Here is a 21,423-nt window from a genome sequence, read left to right as displayed (position 1 = left end):
TGCCTGGAATAAACAGATGTCTGTTGCACTCAACCTTCAAACCACAAGCAATAAACTTGAAGATGTATTTTCCTGTTTTGACCTGCTCAAATATGGGTGGGCATACCCTGTGCTACTGAGTGAGGGAAGAGGAGGGGTGCAGGAGTTGGGGACACTGTAGAATGCATCCTCAAGGAATTTTATGGTGCCACCTACCCCACATTTACTAAAAGGTATGTGGGGGGTGGGCAGGAAATCTAAGCCATAAACTTATGATTCAAAACAAGACAGATCTCCAATCTATCAAAGACTCTACAATGAGTAAACAAGTCCTTATTTTATCAGGTTAAAGGCTTCAATTGTCCTTTTAATATGATCTTGTTAATAGCAAAATTAAATATTTTAGTAGCATATCAGTACTTTATTTTACCTGCCCAAGATTCAATAATGAGGTATTGTGGCAGTTTCCCTAAATACAGGAATGACTGGTAAACACATGACCTATCATCTTAATCACAGCTGCACGGTAATATGGGCTGACTGGAAGCACAGATGCCATGTTATTGATGAACACACATTCATTGGTCTGCTTTGACAGAGCAGGAAAGCCATTACAGACAGGGATAAGTTTATTTACAACACTAGCCAATCACCCATGGCATTGTTCATGGGTAATCTGGGGTTTGCAGCACAGTTGTAATGTTTGGGTGTCTCATGAGATGAGATAGTATTTAACCTGCCTTGTCCTTTTCAGGTCACTGTTCATGTATTTCTGTGGGGAATATACCAAGATCAGTTAGAGGCTAATTGCTGAAGGAAGTCACTGCAGACTGGCTGCTGCTTGGAAATCTGTGCCCTTGAGGAGATGCCAGGTTATGAAGTTCAGAAAAAGCACCATGAAAAGACTGGCTTGCTTTCTCTTTATATTTTTTGGCATTTGAAGTGTGACAGTCATGCACTATTTGACATACACAAACAGATGTACTGTTTGTGTTCCTATGTGCATGAGTAAGGCACACAGCCATTCCCCACTCTTGGGTGTAATCTATTTAACCTCAAGGCCAATATACATTTCTTTCTTCTTCAAACTGACTAATTAGTCATTGAAGGCAAACACAAAATCAATCTCATTTCTATAAGACTGGAATTAAATATTACAGATCTGGGATATTATTTCATAAAGTTTACTGTCCTAACATCCAAATAATGGGCCTCTTATCAGCTGTACAGTTGACTATTTTCTCTTTCATAAATACATACCTAAATGCAGGGAGAACAGTAGAGGGATTTAGATCACAACATTTTACTTGTTCTGATTTCTTTATTCACAACATATTACTTAATCTGAAACTATTGTTCTTGTGATCTGATGTGCAAAATAATGGTAATGTGACAATAGTTCTTGCAGTGAAAATGATTTCTTGTGCAGTAAAATATTAGCAATATTTGATATTCAAAAAAGAAATCTTAAAAGCACATTTTAGGCACACTGCAATGACCGCCACCATCTGACCAGTCAATCATGTGCACCACATGCTCAACAAGAGTCAATTGGCATGGGGAGCACAGCCACAGAAGTAACCAAGTCTCCCACATGCGGGATAATTTCTTATATGCAAGCCATATTATATGAAGCTTAAATGAGTATACCGTGTAGTACTTACTCTTGAATGTGCCCAATAATGGTAGATTTAAAAAATCAAACCTACTGTTTTTATACACACATATACTGGGAATGTTCTCCCGATCAACCGACCTAACTTCAGCACAGAAGCAGCGGAAACAATGTTTATGTGGTGCACCCAGGGTTTCCACTTATGATCCACTATTCGGGAGAACCCCTAACAATGCCGTATTGAAGAGCTATTCTACAGATCCCAGGAGTGTATACTGAATGCGCTCTGAAGTGTACTGGGGCAGTGTCTACAGAATGCATTCTGTAACCATCAGTAACTTTTGTAATGTACATATTTCTAAAAGGCAAAATGGAATCTATTTTATTTTTGAACCTAGCTCCAGAGCAATATTCCCAATTCAACATATTGAGGGTAAACACCTACCTCATAGGCCTTGCCATGGCCTGAGCTGACTTCACAGTTTAAAGACTCATCACCTGCCAAGTCAATGCCCACAACACCCTCATTGCGATATTTCTTACACAGGTGCACAACTTCAGCAGACCATTCTGAAAACACATCAATACCATCACGTTGTCTTTTTATCATTTGTCATTCAAACATTTATACATTGCATTGGCAAAACAAAAAAGGCCATGGTTTAGCTCATTCTTCAGGGAGGTACGACCATAACTCCTGCTTCCCAACCAATTTCCGACCCATGTCACAAGGTACTACCATAACTAATATTTTCAATATTGATTTAATGACCTTATTGATTTAATGAGCAGCACCATTTAGCTTTACTTGCATAACAATCAAAGCTCAAATACATACATCACAGACACTGCATCAGTAACTAGATATTAGAGACCTGTACATCACATACAGTAAAAGTTTCACTAAGATTGGGAAAATACAACTGTAGTACATTAAGTTTATTAACACATGGTTTACAGTACAAGTATAACACATCTCATGTGAGCTATACCCTAATTGTTCATCAAAATCCCTGTAACAGATGTTTATGGAGAAGCTTATCAAATTATTCAAAAACCTTTATCGCTTTGCCATTTCTTGCCACCTTCAGTTTGAGTATCCATCTCATTTTAAGTAACTAACAACCACATTATTAGGTTGGTTCCAGTCCAATTTCTGTCTTCAAATAGGGAATCACAAGCCTGGTCAGGCTTTTTTTTTTTTAAACTTCAGATTGCTACAGTAATTTGCAAAATCTTGTGGTTTTTCCAAACTAAAATGATTTAAAAAAAACGTATGTGGTAAATTCTAACCAGTGGGGAAAAACTGTTGCACAATAATTATCTTTTGTACTTTTGAATTTACTTAGTGTTAATATCTTGTTTAAACAGTGAGTGTTGATGACTGCTCACCCCAGGAATTAGCTTGGAAGAGATACTGAGCTCAGTAATGCAGGGGAGTGCAAATGATATAGAATTCAAACCACATGATAATCTCTACTTATGTTAGTTCCACCCCCTCACACCAATTGCACCAGTTTAGAAACTCCTTCAGGCCAGTTTCCTTTGTGAGATCATCAGTGCTCATAGTTTAAACAAAAAAATCAAGACAGAAGAAATCAAAAAAGGACCATAAAAGACATTGTTAATTCTGTTCAATATCTAAAAGCAATGGATGGTGAAACTTCCTTTGAGAACAATGTGGTTATAATGAGAGATTTTTTTTTTTTTTTTACATTAGACTGGAAGTAGTGTGAAGGAATAAGCCATATAACCTATTCAGAAAAATACACTATCTTATGAAAGAATTCTGGCTTTATTAAAACATGACAGACTGGGTATGGAAATTTAGAAACTTAATTATGAAATAGCTGTGAAAGCATTCTGGCTATGGAGATAAGACAGCTGTTGACCCTGAAAAAATAACCTTATTGAAACAGAAGGTGAAGGGCTCCGACAGGCTGACCTTTGGGAACAAAAACAATGGTTCACCATGGATAAGGTGTTCTAATTTACACTTCATAAAGAGGCACACAAGATAAGGAACATCTGCCCTCGTAAAGATGACATCAAGTAAGGAACACTTGCCGTCACACCGTTTTTATATGGTAAACGTAGAACACCTAGAGAGGAGACATAATTCTGGCTGAGGTGGCAGTAAGAGTTGCAGAGGTCGGCAGAAAAATGACTAAAGTTTTCTGCTGATGCAAGTTAATTATCTCTAAAGGAAATACCACTGGAAAAAGGTATAAATATTGAACACTTAAATGGGATAACAGACTCGCTTTAATCGGGCAAAGCGATTCTCGGCTTCAGAGGCGGCTCTGTAAGTCTCCAACTCTTTGTACCTCGGGGATCAAAGGTATTTGATTTTGATGGATATCCTGTAGAACACCAAGAACTGTAATACTGTAGTGAAGCTAAGATTTAAAAGTAAGATTCTCTGATAATAAGATTGTAAGCTCTCTCTTTTTGGAACTGTTAATGTTGCAATTGACTCACCAACTGTAAATTGCATGTCGGTTCTTTAATAAATCCATATATTTTTAGAATTGTCTCAAGACTTCTGTATCCAAAAACTTGCGAATTCAATCTCTGTACACTCTTTGGTGAGGAGTTGCAGAATTCCGAGGGAGTTTTCCAGACCCTCATAATATCCGGAACGTTACAGTCTAGCTAAACTTATTAAAAGTGCTATCTGGAGGACGGTAATATTCTCGGGTTGTTCTTTTCCTTTAGGGAGAGATAGCCCAGACTTTTAGACCCAATTAAGCGTCATTAGGATTCAGCTACCTCAAACTTTAGTTGAAGGTGAATGTCTTGAGAAATATGCCTGATCCGGGGTAGCCCTAAAGGGGCTAGGACTAGTAATTATCCCTTCAGAAGAACAGCTCAAGTAGTAAAGGCAATTAATTTCTACAATGCTCAGGATAATTTTCCAGAACAATGGGCCATAATTTGCTGTGGCAGGGCATCTAACAGCATCTGCCATTAGTTAGACTTATCCTTGCACGTTTAGGTTTTTTAATTTTTTGCATGGCAAGTTGCTGAAAGTGCAAACTGATAACGTCACAGCAAGGGAAACCGGGCATCTGGGATCTGAGTGAACAAGGAAAGCAACTGTGTATCTTCTTAACCAATCAGATTGAAGGAGTCCAAGGAGGGGAATGTAGTAGATTTAATAAAAGTAACAAAAATGGTAATGAAGAAACTAATGGGGCTCAAGTTAGGCAAATCTCTATAACCTGATGGTTTCCACCTCAGGCTATTAAAAAAAGGGTGAGGAAATTGCAGATGCATTAGTCACAATTTTCAAAGTTCTCTAGATACAGGAATTGTGCCAATTGGATTATAAAATTGCAAATGTCATTCCATTACTGTATTTAAGTGGGGGGGGGGGGGGGGGTGGAAAAGAGAGAGAGAGAGAGAGAGAGAGAGAATCCAGATAAATACAGACCTGTCAGTTTAACATCAATTATGGGCAAGTTACTGGATTCTATCATCAGAGATAGAGGGCTGAATCTTAACCCCCAAAGACAGGTGGGCTGGGGTAGGGCGAGATGTTAAAACTTTTAAAATTTCAAACCCAACCCCAACCCACCCACTTCTGGCTTTAATGGAGGTGGAACAAGGTGCTGGCAGCCAACCCACTCCCAGGAGGGACGTGACACGTGGCGTTTCCCAAGGATCTATAGATTGATTAATGACTTGGATGACAAAAAGTTAGGAGGCACAGTAAGTTGTGTGGTTAGGAGTATAAAGACGCAAAACGAGTGGGAAAAACTCTGGCAGATGGAGTTCAATGTAGGGAAATGTGAGGTTATCCACGTGGACCCGACAAAGACATATCAGAATATTTTCCTCTATGGTGAGAGGCTAGGTGCTGTGGAGGAGCAAAGGGATTTACGTGTCTATGTACATAAATCACAAAGCTAGTGCACAGATACCAAAAGTAATCAAATAGGCTAATGGAGTGTTGGCATTTATGTCAATGGCATTCGATTTGAGGGGGGGGGGGGGGGAGGGGGGGTCAGCACTAAGTATTTTTTATTTAACTTTTCTGAGGATTCCATTTGGGCTAGGAAGAGCAGGACAAAGAGATCCCTCGGCCTTTATCTCAAGGGGGGCTGTAATACAAAAGTTATGCTTCAGTTGTACAGCGCCTTGGTCAGACCCCATCTGGAGAACTGCGTTCAGCTTTGGGCATCGAACCATTGGCCTTGAAAGGGGTATAGTGCAGATTCACCAGAATGATACCAGGGCCTAAAGGGCTAAATTATGGAGGCCAGGTTGCATAAAATTGGATTGTACTCCCTTGAGTTTAGACAGTGGAGGAGTGATCTAATCAAGATTTTCAAAATGATGAAGGGATTTAATAGGGTAGATACAGAGAAACGAATTGCCCTGGTGAGGGAAACCAGAACCAGAAGGCAGAGGTAGTGGATGCATTGGTTGCAATCTACCAAAATTCCCTGGATTCTGGAGAGGTCACAGCAGACTGGAAAACCACAAATGTATCGCCCCTATTTAAGAAAGGAAGGAGACAGAAACCAGGCAACTATCGACCAGTTGGCCTAACATCTGTCATTGGGAAAATGCTGGAGTCCATCATTAAGGAAGTGGTAGCAGGACATTTAGAAAATCATAATATAGTCAAGCAGAGTCAGCATGGTTTTATGAAAGGGAAATCAGGTTTGACAAATTTGCTGGAGTTCTTTGAGGATGTAACGAGCAGGGTGGATAAAGGGAAAGCAGTAGATGTCATGTACTTGGATTTCCAGAAGGCATTCGATAAGGTGCCACATAAAAGGTTACTGCACAAGATAAGAGCTCATGGGGTTGGGGGTAATATATTAGCATGGATAGAGGATTGGCTAACTAACAGAAAGTCGGGATAAATGGGTCATTTTCAGGTTGGCAAACTGTAACTAGTGGGGTGCCACAGGGATCAGTGCTGGGGCCTCAACTATTTACAATCTATATTAAGGACTTGGATGAAGGGACTGAGTGTAATGTAGCCAAATTTGCTTATGATACAAAGATAGGTGGGAAAGCAAATTGTGTGGAGGATGCAAAGAATCTCCAAAGGGTTATAGTTAGGCCAAGTCTGTGGGCAAAAATCTGGCAGATGGAGTTTAATGTGGGAAAATGCAAGGTTATCCATTTTGGTAGGAAAAATAAAAAAGCAAATTATTTAAATGGGGAGAGATTACAAAATGCTGAGGTACAGAGGGATCAGGGGGTCCTTGTACATGAATCACAAAAAGTTAGCATGCAGATACAGCAATTAATTAGGAAGGCAAATGGAGTGTTGGCCTTTATTGCAAAGGGAATGGAGTATAAAAGCAGAGAACTCCTGTTACAAATGTACAGGGCATTGGTGAGACCACACCTGGAGTACTGCGTACAGTTTTGGTCTCCTTATTTAAGGAAGGATATACTTGCATTGGAGGCGGTTCAGAGAAGGTTCACGAGGTTGATTCCGGAGATGAAAGGGTTGTCTTATGAATAAAGGTTGAGCAGGTTGGGCCTATACTCATTGGAGTTTAGAAGAATGAGAGGGGATCTTATTGAAACATAAAAGATTCTGAGGGGGCTTGACAGGGTAGATGCAGAGAGGATGTTTCCCCTCGTGGGGGAATCTAGAATTAGGGGACATCATTTCAGAATAAGGGGGCACCCATTTAAAATAGAAATGAGGAGGAATTCTTCTCAGAGGGTCGTGAATCTTTGGAATTTTCTACCCCAGAGAGCTGTGGAGACTGGGTCATTGAATATATTTAAGGTGGAGATGGACAGATTTTTGAATGGTAAGGGAGTGAAGGGTTATGGGGAGTGGGCAGGGAAGTGGAGTTGAGGCCAAGATCAGATCAGCCACGATCTTATTGAATGGTGGAGCAGGCTCGAGGTGCCTGCTGCTCCTACGTCTTATGTTCACCACCTAGTTTGAAGACTCAACTCGGAGAACTGAATCACAGCTTAGTATAATAGAGAAAATTGAACAGTGACAGAGAAATATGGCAAAAAAAAAATCAGGAAGCAAGTCTGACAATTACTTAAAGTGCTCAATATTTGAAAATTAGAAATTAGATTATAGATAAATGGACACATGTAAAAATACCTATACCAGCAGAAATGTATTACCTGGCATGTGGCGCATGCAGCAAAGAATGGACCTTGCTTTGATTTTAAAATCCTTTTCTCCTTCATGGAAACCCTGGTTGACGAGGTGAACTACTTCATCTGGAGTCAGGTCCCCTCTGGTTACAGAAAAAAACCACACAAATCAAGTCAGACTCTAAAAACTAGTTGTCACATCAAATAAGAGACAGATTGATCACACATGTTCTGTGCACATTTATACAGTCAAGTCTGGATAAAAGCAACTGATGTTAGTTTAAAAAAAAGTAATTTTTTTGTCAATGACTTCTAAATTGATACTAGTTTAGCTCAGAAGTGTTAAACTATACATATTTTTTTTTATAAGATATGAAATTCCCTGTGCAAGTAACTCCACATAATCACTAGGCTTACTGTAGGTTGGCCACTGTTTATTTCACAAACCAACAAAGGTGAAATACAAGCAATTGAAGTGTCCTTATTTTTACAAAACTACATCGGAAAGATAAATTAAGTATAAACATCATCTCAGCAAATAAATGATCATAACACTAATCTTTAAACACGGACATAGGGATCATTACACTTCTGAGCATCACAATATTATTTTCTGTTCGCAATCGCTGACAACTCCTGCAAGTGGATTTAGCATCCTCTCTGAACGGGACTGCTCCTTTACCTGCCCAATATCTAGGTAAACAAATAGCAAGACTCAGGAGCCGAACAAAGAATGTGTTCCACTGGAATATACCATATGCCATTACAAAATTCTCCTCGTTTTCAGGAGGTAGGCAGATTGAATAGGCACTCCATCAGGCGATGACTTGGGCTACAACTACAAAAAAATGGCCAAAAACTGCATTCAAAATAACGACAAGGCTAATGGCGCTCGCTGTTATTTTACGCGCAATGCCAGTGTAACTTCTGGCGAGGGCAGATGCGCGATTAAACACTGAAATCGAGAAGTCGATGCTCCGCCGTTAGCTTCGCGAAAATGGCATCTCTCAGTCTGGCTCCCCATTCAAATACATTGAGCGGTGTGAAGTTCCTGTACTTGCATGGTAGATACAAAGTAAACTCGCCACAGAAAGTTAAGTCATTGCAGTCTAAGTACCCTTTTAATTACGTAATAAATGTTAGTTACTGCCAGTCAACCTCTGGCACTGAAATTAACTATTACAAGTGTGGAGTCTCATTCCTTCAGGTTTTAATTGTGGTTAGAGATTTTTTTTTAATTAAATTTTTTTTTTTTTTTTTTTTTTTAAAAACATCTTTCTTTCTGTACTTGATTGGACATTGAATTCACCACTCTAACTTACACTTCCTTGTTCAGACTTTGTGCTGTTCATTTCACAATCCTTCAATCTGATTGGTTAAGGAGATACACAGTTGCTCACCCAGTTCAATCAGATCCCAAATGCCCTGTAGAGGGCACCACGCTGTTTCCAGCACTTCCCGCAAATTGCAGCGCAAAATATCATGGAGATTAAACGGGCATGGGCAAGTCTAACAGTGGATGCCGTTTGTTGATCGGTTACAGGAATTTTTGGGCCAATAACTTGCATTTATGTAGCACTTTTAAATGTAGACAAATGTTTCAAGCCACTTCAGAGACACAAGGGAAAATGGAGATCAGTCCAAAGAAGGAAAGGTTAGGAGGAATGACCAAAAGCTTGGTCAAAGAGGTGGGTTTCAAGGAGTGTCTTAAAACACGCAAGGGAGGTGAAGAAATGGAAAGGTTTATGGAAGGAACGCCAGAGAGTAGGACGTAGGTGACTGAAAGCACAACCATTAATGGCCAGAGACAGGAACACAGTTCAGAAGTGATCGGTTTTGGGTTGCAGGAGATTACAGAAATAGGGAGGTATGAGGACATGGAGGGACTTAAATACGAGCATCAGAAATTTAAACTTGTGGCAAGGGGGGGGGGGGGGGGGGGAAAGAGAAAGAGGATCAGTAGCAAAAGTAGGTCAGAAGAGGGGATAATGAACTTAGTGAGAGATAGGTTATTTGCAGCAGAGTTTTGAATGAGCTGAAGTTTACAGGGGATGGAGCCAGCCAGTAGAACACTGGAGTAATTCAGTCTGAAGCTGACAAAAGTATGAATGAAAGTTTCAGCAGCAGATGGATTGAAGTAGGGCAGAGGTGTTTTTATGGAGCTGGAAGTAGGTGGTCTTTGTGATGGAGAGTATATGGGTCAGAAACTCAGATTAGGTTTGAACAAGCCATGGAGGTTGTGAACAGTCCTGTTCAGTTGGTGACAATTGCCAGGGAGGGGATGAATTTGCTGGCAAGCGTACAGAGTTTGTCATGGAAGCTGAAGACTGAATGAAAGCAAGCAGTCAGATAGCACAGAGGCAGTGAAGGGGTTAAGAGAAATAGTGGAGAGGTAGAGCAACATATACATAGAAGCTGACCCCATATCTTCAAATGATGTTGCCAAGGGGCAGCATATAGATGAAAAGGAGAAGGGCCAAAGCTGAATCCTTAGGGGACTCACGAGTGACAGTGTAAGGATGGGAAGAGAAGCTAAAAAGAGACAGGAGGGTAGGCAGATTTAATGTGCACTTTATCTGATTAAGGCTCAGGCTACAGGCCAGACAACTTATTTAAGCTGGAATAGACAAGTAATTCAGTATAAAAATCACAGAACCTTACAGCACAGGAGGCCACTCGGTCCGTCGTTCCTGTGCCTGCTCTTTGAAAGAGCTATCCAATTATGCCCACTCCCCTGAAAATATTTCCTTTTCAAGTTTATATCCAATTCCCTTTTGAAAGTTACTATTGAATCTGCTACCACCAGCCTTTCAGACAGTCCATTCCAGATCATAATCTGCTGCATAAAAACATTTCTCCTCATCTCTTCTTGGTTCTTTTGCCAATTATCTGTGTCCTTTGCTATTTGACCCTCCTGCCACTGGAAACAGATTCTCCCCATCTACTCTATCAAGACCCCTTATAATTTTGAACACCTCAATTACATCGCCCCTTACCTTCGCTGCTCTAAGGAGAATAACCCCAGCTTCTCTAGTCTCTCCATATAACCTGAAGTCCCTCATCCCTGATACTACTCTAGTAAATGTCCTTTGTACCTTCTCCAAGGCCCCTTCAAAAACAGTATATTTATAGTAGTTTACAAACTTTACTACTCTCAGTATATCCAAAACAACAAAGATACTTCTCCTGAGCTATTTCCATCATAAAATTGATCTTTGAAAATGGCTGCTCACTTTTTATATGGTGAAACATTACCACAGAATGGACAGTCCAGTCTCTCTGCTGGCTTCAGACTAATTGATGAGCTCGATGCCTGCAATACTGGATAGTTGCCAGAAATTTCTGGTTAACTTGAGTGTCAATCAAAGCAGTCCAGCCAATCATTGACCATGTCCCTTCTCAAAGGTCTGACTCCTATCCCCACTCCACACACAGCAGTCAGTTAAACCCACTACTGTACTTCAAGATGGTTTAATACAAATTATATGGAACAGATCAGTGTATGACATTCAGGAACTTGAGGACATGTCAGAACAAAATACATTAACACACTGTGATGCTTGTAACTACATTAGAACAACCACCAAACAATATTTTTTTATTTTTTTTAATAGATACACTGGCTGCAACAGTCAAATTGTCACCTGTTAACAGCATTAAGGATCGTGATGGCCTTGGTCATCAACCAAAGAATTGCAAATGACAAATGCACATCCCATTACTGTCCATACAGACAATGGCCTAGAAATTCAGTTGTTAGCACCAGCCGCTAGCGCCTTAAGAGGCCGAGAAGTGGGGCGCTAAGCGGCTAGCGCCCGGGCGCAGCGCGATCTGCGCCTCTCGAACTTCAGTCAAGAATTAGCGGTGGCGCAAAACCGCAGCGCCCGCTCAAATGCGCGCGCAGATCCTGACGTCATTTCATGGTGCAACGCCCTTGGTGCGCCCCGAACCGGAACTTCAGCGGCGCCCCCCTTCTGTGCGCCTGGCGCCCCCCAGCGACTGGTTAAGTGGAACGGTTCCCAGTCGCTGTGGGGCGCGATTTAAAGGGGACTCTTCCTGCATGGTTTGTGGCAGCCATTTTGTTCCACTCCTGTGTGAGAGAGAGACACACAAAGGCAGAAAGCTTTCTGCTTTGACACAGCGCTCGCACAGGTACGTCTGGCTTCAGGCCAGAGTTTTGCAGTTGGATTTAACTTTCAGTGCCATAGCCTTGAGTCGCCACATATAATGGGGGCTGCAATGGGTGGAAACGTTGGGTTTCTGCATTGCATTGAAAGGGCTCAGAGATGCTGAGAGAGACTGCCAATCATGGCCAGACGGAGAAGGGCCAACAGGCGTCGGCACAGGAGGCCTTAGCCACCCAGGGTATACCGCCAGCAGTTCTCATACCTCAACATGTCTGAGGAGCAGTGTATTCGGAGGCTGCGATTCAGAAGGGAGGTGGTCACTGAGATCTGCCACCTACTTCAGAGAGATCTGCAGCCACAGCTGAGGAGCAGGACGTCTGTCGGTGACAGTGGCTCTCAACTTCTATGCCACCGGCTCCTTCCAATCCGCTACTGGGGACATTGCTAATATCTCCCAATTCGCGGTGCATTGCTGCATCCACCAGGTGACGAATGCCCTCTTCAGAAGGAGACGTCAGTACATTTCCTTCCCCATGACCCTGGACAAGCAGCAAGAGCGTGCAATGGGATTTGTAAGAATAGCGGGCTTTCCCATGGTCCAGGGCGCCATTGACTGCACGCATGTGGCTTTGCAGGCGCCTCTACAGAACGCAGAGGATTACCGCAACCGGAAGGGCTACCATTCGTTGAACGTCCAGTTGGTGTGTGACCACAGGCAGCTCATACTAGCTGTCAATGCCCGCTTTCCAGGCAGCAGCCACGGTGCCGTCATCCTGCACCAGGCTTCTGTGGCAGATATTTTCGAAGCCCCAGCTCACCCAGGAGGCTGGCTTCTCGGGGACAAGGGCTATCCTTTGTGCACCTGGCTGATGACCCCGCTCCGTGCGCCCAGCACCCCTGCTGAAGAACGATACAATGACAGCCATCAAGCGACCAGGAACATCATTGAGCACACAATCGGCATGCTGAAGCAACGGTTCCGCTGTCTGGACCATTCCGGGGGAGCCCTACAGTACTCTCCTGAGCGAGTCTCCCATTTCGTTGTAGTGTGCTGCATGCTGCACAACCTGGCTATCCTCAGGACTCAGCCACTGCCAGCAGACATTGGAGGACCACCAGAGGAGGAGGAGGAGCACCAAGACGGGAGGGAGGCACAAAGTGCAAGGGCCGTCCGTCAGCGGCTTATTGCAAGTCGGTTCTAGGCCCCCTCTCAGGGAATGACTTGTGCCATTGAAAGAACATGAATGGAACCGTTCCGCAACCCCTAAGCCGGTCAAGGCAACAAATAGTTCAAAGAACAAACATGCACATTCTGAATAAGGACAATTTTTTATTTTACAAACTCTGTGCCCTTCCCGCATGACAAACAAAAACAGAGAAACCCCCCAAAAAAGTCAGACACATAACTGGCTCTCAGCCTGGTGAAAATCAACAAAACAGTTAAACAAAAATGAACATGATTCTCAGCCTTCATAAAAAACTCAACATTTTGCCACAACTCCTACTTTTTGGCCTGCGAGGGTGATCCGCCTCGCTTGCGCGAATGGCCCCTTCCCACCCTGCAGCTCCTCCTCAATGGGACTCCAGCGGCTGCAGCAAGGCTGGGGGAAGACTGCTGAGGGTCAGATAGTGAGTCGGCAGATGCCCTTGGGGGAGACGGCCTGGACCAGCTCTGGGCCTGGAGGGCCCGGCTGCTGACTGCTCCAACTCTGCTTGGGCGGCAGCAGTCTGTCCTACGGGTGGTGGCGCTGCAATGGAGGAGTGACAGTGTTGGCAGCAGGAATGCTGCCAACCTGACAGGGCACAGGCACTCCCTGGTCGGCCGACACACTGGTACTCGCACGGGCCAGCACCGAAGCATGCGCAGCAATCTGCTGAAGCACAGACTGCTGGGCTGCTGCGGCGAGGGCCCCGGCGATTCCTGGCCGAACCAGTTAGTGCCCGTGTGGCCCTGATCTGTGTCTGCATCAGACCAGCCAGTGAATGCATGGCACGACTAAGCACTTGGCTGGAAGCCGCATGTGATGCAGCGACGTCCTGCTAACTCCTAGCCTGTGCTGTGATGCAGCGACGTCCTAAGACTCCTGGCCTGTGCTGCCCCGAATTCCTGCAGACTCCTGGCCTGTGCTGCCCCAAAGTCCTGCACACTCCTTGCCAGTGATTCTATGGAGTCAGGCATCCTTGCCACTGCAGCCATGAGCTCAATGTGCCTGCGCTCAGCCTGGGCACCCATTTCACCAAGGAGCCGCACCTCCTCTGCGCTCATTGTAGCAGGACTGGAGGCCGCACTCACCCTCCGGGGAGAAGGCCGCCGAGCTTCCCTACCCCTCCCGCGTTGTTGCAGCCCGCTGGGCCCCGGAGCTTCACCGTCATCAGACCCTTCCCCTCTGCTCCCTTCCAGGGAAGACGTGTCCCCATCATGGCCATGGGCTGCCTCGGCTGAGGGTGGCACTGATGGTCCGGCTTCCTCTTCCTCCTCCTCGCCTTCCGATTCACTCACAGTGCCAGCTTGAGGGCCCGCCTCCTCACCTGGTGAATCAGCATCTGAAAGCAGGGAAGCACAAGAGTTGCTTTAGAGTAAGGACAGGGCGGCAGCAAGGGAGGCATGAGTGCTGCAATGCACTGCATTGGTTCGAGAGTGGCAAAGGATGCTGGTGTGAGGCACAAGTGGAAAGAGGAGGTCAAAAAGGTGATGACCTTACCATTGCTGTCCAGAACGGGTCGGCATCTCCAGTGGCAACGGGGCCAATCAGCTGGCCTCCCATAATCCGCTCCACTCGCTGCTCCAGGTCGGTGAGGTCTTTAAGTTCAGGACGGTCTTCCCCGGTCCGTAGCTGCTGCCTCCGATTGTGGGCCAGCTTGCTCTGCAAGAGAAAGGACGGGCTCTGAGTACAGTGTCAAGCCCTGCTTGCCTGCACTGCCTCCCATGGTCGAATAGCCCTGACAGTGTGTAAAGTGGTGAATGTGCATGTGATTTTCATGAGTCCCATAGGTGTTGGATGAGGGCTGGGCATTGGGGCTTTCAGGACCCTTTGGCCAGAAAGTCAGGTGCACATGCAGGAATGAAGAGTAAACTGGAAAGGGTACTCACCCTGACAACCCGAGTGAGGTCGTTGAACTTCTTTCTGCATTGCGTGGGTGTCCTGGGGACCATGCTGCTGGAGGTCACTCTGTTTGCAACCTCCCTCCAAGCTTTCCTGTATTCGCTGGGCAGCGGCCTTCTGCCACTGTCAGGGAAAAGGACAGGTCGCCTGCTCTCTACTGCGCCAACCAGAACCTTCAGGGCACCCTCATTAAAGCGCTGCGCTCGCTCCCTGGCCTTCTCCATGGTCCTGGGCGTTGCGTTGTTGAAGCAGGTCTGTCCAGGCCTAGATTCAGGACTGCAGTGTGCAGGGCGTGGCAGCAAACCAAATCGACCCTCCCCCTTTAAGAGCTGACCGGCGCCAGCGTGTCTGCCTGCAATCGATAACTCGCCGCACCTGCGCTGCGCCCGCCCTCGGTGGTAGCGCCTCGGCTCACCGGCTTAGCGCCTTATGATAGTCATGCATCGCCTGCTTTAGCGCAGCAGCAACCTCTTGGGGCGATGCAACTCAATTTTGGCAAAGGTGGCGCTAAGTTGCACCGGGCACTAAATTTAGCGACCGCCCGGCTGTAGCGCCCCAAACGTGGCGATACTGAATTTCTAGGCCAATGTCTCTAGATTCAGAGCTGTTGTGTATCACAAGAATTGATCATTGCAAGGTTAAACTCCAATTCTATGTTTGAGAATGACACAAATTCTAGAATCAGGGGACTCTGGCTCAAGCTTAGAAGAATGATGATGCAGACAGTTTATATTTAATTATTTTATGCAGAGGGTGGTGGATGTTTGGACAGACTGCCCAGGGAGGCAATGGTACCAGATAAGTGGGGAAAAATTCAGGGATAACTGGGTAGATATTTAAGGGAGTGGATGAGTGAGGTATTTGTTTTTGAGACCAACCAGATGGACTGCTGAGTCTTTTCCAGTGTTACACTATGGCCCCAAATTTGCGATTGGAGGCTTCCCGAGGACAGATGCTTCCAACCTGTAAAAAAAAAAAATCTACGCATTTACCTGGTGGCCCGGGAGGTATGGAGACTTGCGGTCCTGGGCCTCTCCGGGTACCCACAGGCAGAGGCCCACATATTCCAGGGGCGCATGTCTTTCGCAAACTCCCCTGGGATCACGTGGGTCGGCCCAACCAATAAAAGGGAATCCCCGTTCATACATACGTACGTACGTAACTCCCATAAGTATGAATGGGGATCACTTAAAAAATACACCAACACATGAAATAAATAAAAATAAAACATTACATATTTAAAATTAATTAAAATACCATTTAATTAAATATTGTTGTTTAAAATATGTTTTAACAGGTCTAAAATAAACATCTTATTGGACAGAGTTTTTAATGCATAAATGAGTGATAATTTTTTAAAACTCTTATGCTGTTAAAGCAGACCTTACGCCTGCTTTTACCAGGCGTAAGAATTTCACGGGCGCTCAGCGGGCGGAAGTTGGGCAAATAGCGCAGCTCTCCACGCGCAGAGGCCCTTCTCCCGGGGATGCGGAGGATCTGTCAAGAAGATTCTTGACAGATCGCAAGTTCCGGGTCTTAGCGCATGCGCTTCGCATGCCTAAACCTGTAACTTGCGCAGTCCCTACAGCACCCGTAGGGGTTGCAAAATACGGCCCTATGTAAACAAACACTTATATAATCATTTAATTAACAATCATTGCAATTTTTGTACCGATTGCTGAAAGCTTCCTAGTCACATTTATATCATTGCATGAAACTCCTATAATAAAAGGGATTACACCATATCAACTGTATTCAAGTAAATGGCAAAATGCAAACATATTCAATGCACAAAATGTTTCAGTATGCTCAGGTGCCTGCTGCTATTCAGGGTAGGCACTTTCACAGTGTCCTTTCACCTGTACTGAATGTGAAGTTTAGTTTACATTGGACTGGGAACAACGTTAAGGGTGCTTAATGCATTATTTCTCAAGTAATGTATTTTGATAACTTACGGTTTCTGGTTCCAAGGAATGGGAATAACATTGGAGTTGGCCAGTAAATGAGGACTGTATCTTGCTTCAAAATATATAACACGTTCCTTGGCTTTCATTTGCACAAGCTCATAAGCTATTCTTTTCACAGCTTCTCGGTCTCCACTACATGTAGGAAAAAAATAAAAATCAATTATTATTTTCAGACTGAACAAAGTATTGGACATGTGAACATTGACACTTAAACCAAATAGTACATATAGGTGAGGTTTTATTGAAGTATTTTTTGAAAATGCCATCAGCCAATATGCAACAAAAGGGCAAATAATGCACTTCTGGCACAGCAGCAGATTTGGGGCAAGAAGCTCAACATGACCAATAATGGCATTCCCAGCGGTTAGCACATGATGAGCCAGGAATGCTCCAAGGCCAGTAGGTGGGATCTCCAACAGTGACTGGCTGTCCTTTTACTTCTGATTGGTAGCAAAATGGTTGGGGCATAATGGCTCCATTCAGCGATTAGAGATCTTGCAATGAAAAGTAGCCCAATTAGGAGGAGAGGGCCACCTTGCAAAGAGCGTTCTGCCACAGCAATATCGATGAAGGCGAGAAATATATCAATGAAGTCTTGCCTGTAGCCTAAATCTGGGAGCAGATTCTATGGTCCATACAAGGTTAAGGTAAGTGTGCAACTTATGGCAACATCATAATAGGTTGTCTGTCAAAGCATCGAGTGTGTTGTTCATTGTAAATTGGTACACCATCTCAGAATGCAGTGAACATTGCCAAATGCTCATTGTTCTAACTGCACAGCCATGCTCATGTTCTTCCATGGTACTAGGTAATCGAGCTTTCTCAAATTGTTGGCTGTGTCCCCCATTAATTGTGGCAAGTAACAAGCACAATATTGCTGTTCATGTACTCACACAAGTGTCCTGGGTACTTGTGCGGCACACATCTCCTCACATTCCTCTTTACAAGGCAGGTAAGTGCAGGGGCCCCCTGTGGACATCCCCCTCTCAAACAGATACACGACTTTGAGTACTGTTGGGGGGGATGGCTTAACAGAGGAAGGCAGCAGCAGCCAACTTCCTGGCACCAGGGGTGGCTCTGCTGTACAGGACGGGAGGAAAAAGAGGGGCAGAGCTATAGTAATAGGGGATTCTATTGTAAGGGGAATGGATAGGCGTTCCTGCGGCCGCAAACAAGACTCCAGGATGGTGTGTTGCCTCCCTGGTGCAAGGGTCAAGGATGTCTCAGAGCGGCTGCAGAATATCTTGGAAGGGGAGGGTGAACAGCCAGTTGTCGTGGTGCATACAGGCACCAGCAATATAGGTAAAGAGCGGGATAAGGTCCTAAAAGCAGAATATAGGGAGTTAGGAGGTAAATTAAAAAAATAGGACCTCAAAAAGGTAGTAATCTCAGGATTGCTACCAGTGCCACGTGCTAGTCAGAGTAGAAACAGAAGGATATTTCAGATGAATACGTGGCTAGAGGAATGGTGCAAGGGGGAGGGATTCAAGTTCCTGGGACATTGGAACCGGTTCTGGGGGAGGTGGGACCAGTTCAAACCGGACGGTTTGCACCTGGGCAGGGCTGGAACCGATGTCCTTGGGGGAGTGTTTGCTAGTGCTCTGGGGGAGGGTTTAAACTAAAATGGCAGGGGGTTGGGAACCTGAGCAGGGAGACAGAGGAAAGGGAAACAAAGATAAAAGCAAAAGATAGGAAGGAGAAAAACCAAGAGGCAGTCAGAGAAATCAACGGTTTAAATCAAACATGGCCACAGTAAATAATAATTCTAATAGGTCTAACAGCGTTAAAAAAACAAGCCTGAAGGCTTTGTGTCTTAATGCGAGGAGCATTCGTAATAAGGTGGATGAATTGGCTGCGCAAATAGAGGTAAACGAATATGATTTGGTTGGGATTACGGAAACGTGGCTCAAGGATGGCCAAGGCTGGGAACTCAACATCCAGGGGTATTCGATATTCAGGAAAGATAGGCAAAAAGGAAAGGGAGGTGGGGTAGCATTACTGGTTAAAGAAGGGATTAACACAATTGTAAGGAAGGATATTAACTCTGATGATGTGGAATCTGTACGGGCAGAATTGAGAAATACTAAAGGGACAGAAAACGTTAGTGGGAGTGGTATATAGACCTCCAAACAGTAAGGCGGAGGTTGGGGATAGCATTAAAAGGGAAATTAAAGAAGCATGCAATAAGGGCACAGCAGTCATCATGGGTGACTTTAATCTACATATAGATTGGGCTAACCAAATTAGTAACAATACTGTGGAGGAGGAATTCCTGGAGTGTTTACGGGATGGTTTCCTGGACCAATATGTCGAGGAACCAACCAGAGATCAGGCCATCTTAGACTGGGTATTATGTAACTAGAAAGGATTAATTAGCAATCTTGTTGTACGAGGCCCCTTGGGTCAGAGCGATCATAATATGATCGAATTCTTCATTAAGATGGAGAATGAAGTAGTTGACTCAGACTAGGGTCCTCAATTTAAATAAAGGAAACTACGAAGGTCTGAGGAGCGAGTTGGGTAGGATTGATTGGGGAATGTCACTCAAAGGGTTGACGGTGGATAGGCAATGGCAAACATTCAAAGACCAAATGGATGAACTACAGAATTTGTTCATCCCAGTTTGGCATAAAAATAAAAAAAAGGTGACTCAACAGTGGCTAACAAGGGAAATTAGGGATAGCATAAGATCCAAGGAGAGGACATATAAATTGGCCAGAAAAAGCAATAATTCTGAGGATTGGGAGCAGTTTAGGATTCAACAAAGGAGGACAAAGGGATTAATTAAGAAAGGGAAAATAGAATATGAGAGTAAGCTTTCAGGGAACATAAAAACTGACTGTAAAAGCTTTTATAGATATGTGAAGAGAAAAAGATTGGTGAAGACAAGCGTAGGTCCCTTGCAGTCAGAATCAGGGGAATTTATAATGGGGAACAAAGAAATGGCAGACCATCTAAATACATATTTTAGTTCCGTCTTTACAAAGGAGGACACAAATAACCTCCCAGAGATGCCAGGGAACATAGGGTCTGATGAAAGGGTGGAACTGAAAGAAATTAGTATTTGTAGGGAAATGGTGTTAGGGAAATTGATGGGACTGAAGGCCGATAAATCCCCAGGGCCTGATAATCTACATCCTAGGGTACTTAAGGAAGTGGCCCTAGAAATAGTAGATGCATTGCTGGTCATCTTCCAGAACTCGATAGACTCTGGAACAGTACCCATGGATTGGAGGGTAGCTAATGTTACCCCACTATTCAAAAAAGGTGGCAGAGAAAAAGCAGGGAATTATAGACCGGTAAGCCTGACATCGGTAGTGGGGAAAATGCTAGAGTCCATTATAAAAGATGTAACAGCAGAGCATTTGGAAAGCAGCAACAGGATCAGAGAAAGTCAACATGGATTTACAAAAGGTAAATCATGCTTGACTAATCTACTGGAATTTTTTGAGGATGTAACTGGTAAAATAGATAAGGGAGAACCAGTGGATGTGGTGTATTTGGACTTTCAGAAGGCTTTTGATAAGGTCCCGCATAAGGGATTAGCATGCAAAATTAAGGCACATGGGATTGGGGGCAAGGTATTGACTTGGATAGAGAACTGGTTGGCAGATAGAAAGCAAAGAGTTGGAATAAACGGGTCTTTTTCCAAGTGGCAGGCAGTGACTAGTGGGGTACCGCAAGGATCGGTCCTAGGACCCCAGCTGTTCACAATATATGTTAATGATCTGGACAAGGGAATTGGATATATCTCCAAATTTGCAGACGACACAAAGCTGGGTGGGAGGGTATGCCGTGAAACTCCAGTACGATTTGGACAGGTTGGGTGATTGGGCAGAAACATGGCAAATGCACTATAATGTGGATAAATGTGAGGTTATCCACTTTGGTGGCAAAAACAGGAAGGCAGATTATTTGAATGGCAATAGATTGGGAGAAGGGGAAGTGCAAAGAGACCTGGGTGTTCTTGTGCACCAGTCGCTGAAGGTAAGCATGCAGGTGCAGCAGGCGGTTAAGAAGGCAAATAGTATGTTGGCCTTCATAGCAAGAGGGTTCGAGTACAGGAACAAGGATGTCTTGCTGCAGTTGTACAGGGCCTTGGTGAGACCGCACCTTGAGTATTGTGTGCAGTTTTGGTCGCCTTATCTGAGGAAGTACGTGCTTGCCATGGAAGGAGTGCAGCGAAGATTCACCAGCCTGATACCTGGGATGGCAGGAATGACGTATGAGGAGAGATTGTGTCGATTGGGCTTATACTCACTGGAGTTTAGAAGATTGAGAGGGGATCTCATCGAAACCTATAAAATTCTGTCAGGCCTGGACAGACTAGATGCAGGAAGGATGTTTCCGATGGCCAGGGAGTCCAGAACCAGGGGTCATAGTCTAAGGATAAGGGGTAAGCCATTTAGGACTGAAATGAAGAGGAATTTCTTCACCCAGAGAGTGGTGAACCTGTGGAATTCTCTGCCACAGAGGGCAGTGGAGGCCAGTTCATTAAATATATTCAAGAAGGAGTTGGATATATTTCTTAAGGC

The 21,423-nt window shown here is 44.3% G+C and overlaps 1 protein-coding gene across 2 annotated transcripts in view; it reads right to left on the bottom strand.

Annotated features, from left to right (window-relative positions):
- The window catches only part of LOC147108662 (adenosine deaminase-like), an 83,562-nt gene that overhangs the window by 28,905 nt on the left and 33,234 nt on the right, over positions 1 to 21,423 (bottom strand). For both annotated transcript variants that reach the window (XM_086005359.1, XM_086005358.1), the window contains exons 4-6: positions 16,877 to 17,020; positions 7,718 to 7,833; positions 2,040 to 2,164 (exon numbers count right to left, since the gene is read on the bottom strand). In XM_086005359.1, the coding sequence (XP_085861485.1) occupies positions 2,040 to 2,164; positions 7,718 to 7,833; positions 16,877 to 17,020 (385 nt within the window). The remainder of the gene's footprint in view (positions 1 to 2,039; positions 2,165 to 7,717; positions 7,834 to 16,876; positions 17,021 to 21,423) is intronic.

The sequence above is a fragment of the Somniosus microcephalus genome, chromosome 13, assembly GCF_052327205.1.
Source record: "Somniosus microcephalus isolate GS21.2 chromosome 13, FLI_Smic_1.0, whole genome shotgun sequence".
Classification (NCBI taxonomy): Eukaryota; Metazoa; Chordata; class Chondrichthyes; order Squaliformes; family Somniosidae; genus Somniosus; species Somniosus microcephalus.
The sequence above is the reverse complement of the archived record's forward strand: the minus strand, read 5'-3'. Positions and strand labels throughout refer to the sequence as shown.